This window comes from Mus pahari, chromosome 3 (assembly GCF_900095145.1).
Source record: "Mus pahari chromosome 3, PAHARI_EIJ_v1.1, whole genome shotgun sequence".
NCBI lineage: Eukaryota > Metazoa > Chordata > Mammalia > Rodentia > Muridae > Mus > Mus pahari.
The window spans coordinates 17,548,863-17,556,430 of record NC_034592.1 but is presented as its reverse complement, the minus strand read 5'-3'; the positions used below and the strand labels follow the sequence as shown (position 1 = coordinate 17,556,430).

Genomic DNA, 7,568 nt, shown 5'->3' with positions numbered 1-7,568 from the left:
GGGGGGGGGGGAACCTAAAGCACTGAAATCAAGTATGTAGCTTCAAAGGTAAGATTTTTAAAAAACATACTGACTGGGCCTGCAAGGTGGTGCAGCTCTTGCCCCAAAAGCCTTGCAAGCTGTTCTCAACCCCAAAGCACACAGAAGAGAGCTGACTTAGCTGTGGCCCCTGGTCACCTGCCATGTACTCATGCTCCCTCACACACAGACACACACTAGGTTTGTTTTTGTTTTTTTAGTGCACTGATGGACTAACAAAACGACTCAATGGATAAAGGCTACCCAGTTGCTTACCACTAAGCCTGAAGAATTGAATCCCCAGAACCCTCCCACGCAGTGAAAGGAAAAAACAAATTCTGGCAGGTTGTGCCTGACCTCCACATGCACTCCTCAGCAAACACACACCAACATACATACATACAATAAATCCATAGAGGTAAAAATACACAAACATATAAATCATTAATCTAAAGTTCTAGGAAACAATATAGAACTTTATTTTATTTCTAAGAGGCCAAGGGCCAGCTTTGGTTCAGTGGGCACAAATACTTGCTAATCGTACTCAAGCCTGGAGACCTGAACTCAACTCTTGAACCCACACCAAGATGAAAGGAGAGGCTGTGAGGTGGTGGTGCACACAGAGGCAAGCAATCTCAGTGAGTTCAAGGCCAGCTCAGTCTACAGAGTGAGATCCAGGATAGCCAATGCTACCCACAGAAACATTGTCTTGAATCTTGAAAAACCAGGAACTATGGAAGGAGAGAACAGAATTTTGGGGACTGTTCTCTGACTTGCACACCCACACACCATGGCACAAACACAGAAAGAAAAAAAGAAAGAGAGAGAGAGAGAGAAGGGAGAGAGGGAGGGAGGGAAGGAGGGAAGGAGCCGGGGAGATGAGTGCTATTAAATAGGACCAGAAGCCAGGCAGTGGTGGCGCACACCTTTGATACCAGCACTTGGGAGGCAGGGGCAGGTGGATTTCTGAGTTCGAGGCCAGCCTGGTCTACAGAGTGAGTTCCAGGACAGCCAGAGCTACACAGAGAAACCCTGTCACGAAAAACAAACATACAAAAAAAAAAAAAAAAAAAGAGGACCAGAGTTTGGTTCCCAGCACCCACATTCAGCAGCTCACAACTGCCTGTAACCCCAGTTCTAGAAAATCAATGCCTTCTTCTAGCCTCTGTGGCCACAAGCACACCTGGTGCACATAAATTCTTGCTGACGTACACACATACATAAATAAAATAAAATTTAAAAATAAATAAAGCACATCAGACACTGAACATTACCCCCCTTAGAGACATCCATCTGGTTGAAACTTTGGGGGGGGAGGGGCTACACTTGGCTGCTCAAAGAGAGAATCCAGTTTCAATTTCCAGCACCACAAGGTAACTTACAACACAAAGGTGATGCACAGACAGACAGGCAAAATGCTCATAGACATGGAAACAATAAATAAAATGTTCAGGGGCTGGTGAAATGGCTCAGTGGGTAAGAGCACCCGACTGCTCTTCCAAAGGTCTGGAGTTCAAATCCCAGCAACCACATGGTGGCTCATAACCATCCCTAACAAGATCTGACTCCCTCTTCTGGAGTGTCTGAAGACAGCTACAGTGTACTCACATATAATAAATAAATAAATCTTTAAAAAAAAAATAAAAAAATAAAATGTTCAAGAAAAAAACATTCTAAAGACTTTTGGATGAAAAATAACCTGAGTTATTCTCATGAACATAGTCTGTCTGAGAAACAGTTATATTCTATACAGAAGCAAACGCTGCCACTGTCCAGAAAGCACAGGCTCTCTTGGAACCTAGGACTTAAGCTTAGCAATGGTTTTTAACTTTTTTGAGGGTTTTACTGTGTAGCTCTGACTGGCCTGGAGCTCAGAGATCAGCCTGTGTCTTGTCTTCCAGGATTTAATGTGTGCACCACCACACCCGGCTCAGCAATAGCTTTTCAAACAGTGTCTTTGCCTTTACACACCCCTGAACCACTCAGACTCTACAATCAACTGAAGAACATCAAGAGACCTCAAAATACCAATGTCCAAACCAACTTTTCTGCCACATTCTGAGTGACTTTCACAGGAGTGGTTAAAAGAGCGTCATTCCAGTGCCACTGCTGCTGGCTCCTCTGTACACACCTGCAACTGCTGCAGCAGGATGGTTGAGGGGTACAGATGGGGTGTCACACTGCCAGCCCAGCCGCAACTACATAAAACATTAGGTTTCATGATCACTCCAATAAGCTTCTTTTTTTTTTTTTTTTTTATTTTTTTTTTATATGTAAGTACACTGTAGCTGACTTCAGACACTCCAGAAGAGGGCATCAGATCTTGTTACGGATGGTTGTGAGCCACCATGTGGTTGCTGGGATTTGAACTCTGGACCTTCGGAAGAGCAGTCGGGTGCTCTTACCCACTGAGCCATCTCACCAGCCTTCCAATAAGCTTCTAAACAACAAAAGACTACAGAGATGGCTCACCGGTTAAAGCTCCTGATACAAAGACCAGATTCAGATCCCCAAGTGTGGCAGCCCACCACTAATCCCACTGCTCAGGAACAGGAGACAAGACCAAGGCAAGACAGAGCGCTAAACACCCAGAGTCAGCAAGCTCCAGCTTCATCGGAAGGCCAGGAAACCCACCCGACAGCCTCCGCACGCACACCTGTGCACAAAGATGAAAAGGATTCCCATTTGGAAAAGTAGGCGCTCAAAATGGTCAGGTGACTTCTAAGACCAACCACAAAGCAGTAGGTACAAAAACCAGGATGGACAGTTTCTTGCCCCAGGTCTCAAGCTTTTCAAATACAGCCCACTACTCCCAACTACTAAGAAGCATGCTTCCCACGCTAAAAGGCACTGTCCTGACAGAGCAAGGCAGTACCTAGAACCCCACTGCTGGGCGCCCAGCAGCGGCGGGGTGTGACTGAGTACTAGACTGCTTGTCTAGCATTCCCGAGGCCCTGGGTTTGACCCCTAGGACCTCAAAAGTAAAATGAAAACCCCAGCTAAAGTCCTCCACTGAAAGCTCAAAGCCTGCTGGCAAGCCAAAACTTTCCTTTCCTTTTGAAAAATTCATTTTTTAGTTTTCATACAAGTATTTATCCATAGCTGTGGATACAAGGTCTGGCATGAGACAAACTGGCGCTCGCAAGAACCACACTTTAGCCACAGGAAACTCCAAAGAAAATGTTACCACTGGAAGGTGAAGAGGCTAATGTAGAGAAAGACAGACAATGTGTGTGATAGTTACATGTTTGCCTGGGCGTTTCAGGTTTCCGCAGGAAACAAGCCCAAATAAAACTGGCAGAGTCCATTCCAGGTGACAGGGAATGTTTACATTTTAGGGGAGGAGGGGAAGTGAAGACCCCTTCTGATCCATAATGTGGATACATACAGAGGTCTGGTTAAGGCTTTAGAGCCTTCAGCCTGAAGGCTCACGGGGATTATCTCGAGGGCTGACGACGGGGGACTGCCTATATATGAACTGGACTTCTGAGTCCTGTGGAACAGGAGGCGCCTCTCCTAGTTGTGAGAAATGAATGAGAAAAGGCCTGCAAGGTACCTTCCCAGGGCCTGGCGCTAGTAAGCGCTCTTTAAAGGCAAGCAGGGCTCCAAATTCATGTCTGTAATTTCCGCACCAAGAAGGCAAAGGCAAGACAACAGGGAGTTCAAGGCCTGCCCGAGAGGCAAGAGAGCTTGCCTCAAAAAAGAAAAAACAAACAAAACCCGCATTCTTTTAAATGGGAACTGTATGTTTGTTTGGGGGTAATTCATCTTGTGTCCGAAGCCTAGCACAACACCCGGAGTCGCATGGAAGATGAAGGCATGCCTGCTGATTGCATCAATATCGGCATTAGCCAAAAATAAAAGAAGGCGGGAACTAAGGATGCCCGCGGGAAGAAATCGCGGCGTGGGCAAGGCACACCCGAGGCGGAGCAGGGCGCAGGGACAGCGAGGAAGGGATCGCGGTGGGGTGGTTCTTCCAGGCGACCCCGAAATGTCCCGCAGTGCCTACAGGGAGCGCTGTGGAGCAAGCGTGGGTGTGTGGGGACGACCGGAGGCTTAGGGACCACGGGGAGAGAAGGGAGAGCGGCCGGCCCGCTCCAAAAGTGTCCTCAGCCCCGCGAGCGGGAACGGTTTGGACTTAACCGCCTCCCCGGCAAGTGTCCGTCCCCCCAGGCGGGGCTCGCCTCCGCCGCGGCCGCTGAGCCCCGTTCCCAGCTCCCGCCCAGCTCCCAGCCCGCGCCTCACGGCCACCCCCACGCCGCGCCCCACTCCGCACCTCACACACGGCCCACCGGCGGCAGCCGCCATCTTCGCGCGCGCGGCCCGGCCCCGCCCCCACGCGCCCGCCCCCACGTGACTGGGATCCTCCCACCTGGGGGCGTGGGCTTCCGTCACGTGGTGGTGGGCGTGGCTGGGATGGGGCTGTCAAGATGGCGCTGCCCGGGTGCGAGGCGAGTCCGCGGTGGAGGCGGTGGAGCCTGTGAGCCGTGAAGGGGGCAAACTTCTGCTACACCGTAGGTTGACAGCGGAGGCGGGTGACCGGGTGCAGGCTCCCGGGCCTCAGAGTGGCCCGCGGTGGGACACCCTTTTGGAAGCTGGAGAAGGTTGCTGGCCGGGTGGAATTGCTGCCCCTCTGCTTGGCGGGTTGAGGGCCCCAGAGGCCAAGGCGTCCCTGGTCACCAAGCTTCTTCTCCCAGGAGCCCCGGGCCTGGAGACATGACCCGACAGTGCCCTCCCCAGGCCCCGGAGTCTGGGGCTGCGCCGAGCGGGTCGGTGCTGGCGGAGGCTGCAGTGGTGTTCGCCGTGGTGCTGAGCATCCACGCTGCAGTGTGGGACCGGTACTCCTGGTGCGCCGTGGCCCTCGCCGTGCAGGCCTTCTACGTCCAGTACAAGTGGGACCGGCTGCTCCAGCAGGGCAATGCCGTCTTCCAGTTCCGGATGTCCGCGAACAGCGGCTTACTGCCGGCCTCCATGGTCATGCCTTTGCTTGGGCTGGTCATGAAGGAGCGCTGCCAGACTGCGGGGAACCCATACTTCGAGCGCTTCGGCGTTGTGGTTGCAGCGACTGGCATGGCAGTGGCCCTCTTCTCCTCCGTGTTGGCCCTGGGCATTACTCGCCCGGTGCCCACCAATACTTGTGCCATCTCGGGTTTGGCCGGAGGCGTTATCATTTATATTATGAAGCACTCGCTCAGTGTGGGCGAGGTGATCGAGGTCCTGGAAGTCCTGCTAATATTCGTTTATCTCAACATGATCCTGCTGTACCTGCTGCCCCGCTGCTTCACTCCTGGGGAGGCACTGCTGGTATTGGGTGGCATTAGCTTCGTCCTCAACCAACTCATCAAGCGCTCTCTTACTGAAAGCCAGGGGGACCCAGTGGACTTCTTCCTGTTGGTGGTGGTGGTAGGGATGGTACTCATGGGTGTCTTTTTCAGCACCCTCTTTGTCTTCATGGATTCAGGCACCTGGGCCTCTTCCATCTTCTTCCACCTCATGACCTGCGTGCTGGGCCTTGGTGTGGTTCTGCCCTGGCTGCACTGGCTCATTCGCAGAAACCCCCTGCTCTGGCTTCTTCAGTTCCTCTTCTACACCGAAACTCGCATCTACCTCCTAGCCTATTGGTCTTTGCTGGCTACCATGGCCTGCCTGGTGGTGCTGTACCAGAATGCCAAGCGGTCATCTTCTGAGTCCAAGAAGCACAAGGCGCCTACCATTACAAGAAAGTATTTCCACTTCATTGTGGTAGCCACTTATATCCCAGGCATCATCTTTGACCGGCCACTGCTGTATGTGGCCGCCACTGTGTGCCTGGCAGTCTTCATCTTCCTGGAGTATGTGCGCTATTTCCGAATCAAGCCCTTGGGTCACACTCTGCGAAGCCTTCTGTCCCTCTTCCTGGATGAACGAGACAGTGGACCCCTTATCCTAACACACATCTACCTGCTCCTGGGCATGTCGCTTCCCATTTGGCTGATCCCCAGACCCTGTACACAGAAGGACAACCTGGAAGGAGCAAGAGCCCTGGTCCCCTATGCTGGGGTCTTGGCTGTGGGTGTGGGTGATACTGTGGCCTCCATATTTGGCAGCACCATGGGAGAGATCCGCTGGCCTGGAACTAAGAAAACCTTCGAGGGGACTATGACATCTATATTTGCACAAATCATCTCTGTAGCTCTGATCTTAATCTTTGACAGTGGAGTAGACCTGAACTACAGTTATGCCTGGATTTTGGGGTCCATCAGCACTGTATCCCTTCTGGAAGCGTACACTACTCAGATAGATAATCTTCTGTTGCCTCTCTACCTACTGATACTGCTGATGGCCTAGTACCAGTAGCAGCTGTGATGGGGAAACAGGGAAATAGGGAGACTGAATGGTCTCCACAGCAGCTAGCCACTTGGACACCAAGAACCAAGTGATGGAAAGCAGGTTTTGCTTCATCCGGGAAGTTGAAGGCAGAAAGTTGATTCAGACTTAAAATAAAGAAGCAAAGCTCTCCTGGTTTTATTTTTGCTGATATTTAAAATACAAAAAAAAAAAAAAAAGCTTAAAGGCATACACCAATTCAAGGAGGCTGAATATGCTGCAGAGCCCCCATTTTATAATCTGGGTAGAGCATGGCTGGAGTACACCCTGCGGGCAGCAACAGAATGCATAATGTTCCATGGCAGACAAATCTGGTCAGAATCCTTGGCCATACAGATTAGCTGTGTGGCCTTAAGAAAGTCTAAGCCTCACACAGCAGTGGTGGCGAACGCCTTTAATTCCAGCACTCGGGAGGCAGAGGCAGGCGGATTTCTGAGTTCAAGGCCAGTCTGGTCTACAGAGTGAGTTCCAGGAGAGCCAGAACTACACAGAGAAACTCTTTTTCTACGCAGAAAAAGAGTCTAAGCCTCGATTGTTCTATCTGTAAGATGAGAATAATGTCAACCAGACTGGATACTGGAAGTCTCTATTGAGAGGAAATGTGTAAAGTGTCTAAAGTATTCAGCCTGGGTGTCAGTGAGATGGCTCAGTGGGTAAAAGCACTTGCCACACAAGGCTGGGGACCTGAGATCAATACCTAGAACCCACATAAAGGTGAAAGGAGAGAGCCGAGTCTACAGGCTTGGTCTTTTCAACATCCACATGGGCATATTGGCTCATGCACACCTCCATAGGTGTCACACCCACATATGTTAATAATAACAATTTTAAGTGTTCAGACTGTGACCCACCCATGATGGGTCAGTAAGAGAAAGTGTCATTATTACCCAAGAGGAATCTTGTCTCAGCAAAGAGCTAGCCAAGATAGGAGGAGGAGAGCCAAGTGTACTTGGAAGCCAGAGTGACCTTTCCTCTCGTGGCCTCACTCAGGAAAAGCCCAAGAGGGAAAGAGCTGAACGCACCAAGTGTTGCCTGCTTTGCCTAGGAAGAACAGAAGGGAGGCCATAGGTCAGCTTGTGTCCATAGAAAGGCTGAAGAAAGCCGGGCGTGGTGGCGCCCTTTAATCCCAGCACTCAGGAGGCAGAGGTAGGCGGATTTCTGAGTTCAAGGCCACCCTGGTCTAC

General features: G+C 51.0%; 1 protein-coding gene across 1 annotated transcript; it reads left to right on the top strand.

Annotated features, from left to right (window-relative positions):
• The first annotated feature begins 4,417 nt into the window (after nucleotides 1-4,417).
• Dolk (dolichol kinase) lies at nucleotides 4,418-6,516 on the top strand. The gene has a single exon (XM_021193742.1). The coding sequence runs from the start codon at nucleotides 4,735-4,737 to the stop codon at nucleotides 6,343-6,345; it is 1,611 nt and encodes a 536-aa protein (XP_021049401.1). The 5' UTR covers nucleotides 4,418-4,734; the 3' UTR covers nucleotides 6,346-6,516.
• The last annotated feature ends 1,052 nt before the right edge of the window (nucleotides 6,517-7,568 follow it).

Coding starts and splice junctions, on each gene's coding strand:
- Dolk (XM_021193742.1), top strand. CDS start 4,735: ATGACCCGACAGTGCCCTCCCCAGGCCCCGGAGTCTGGGGCTGCGCCG.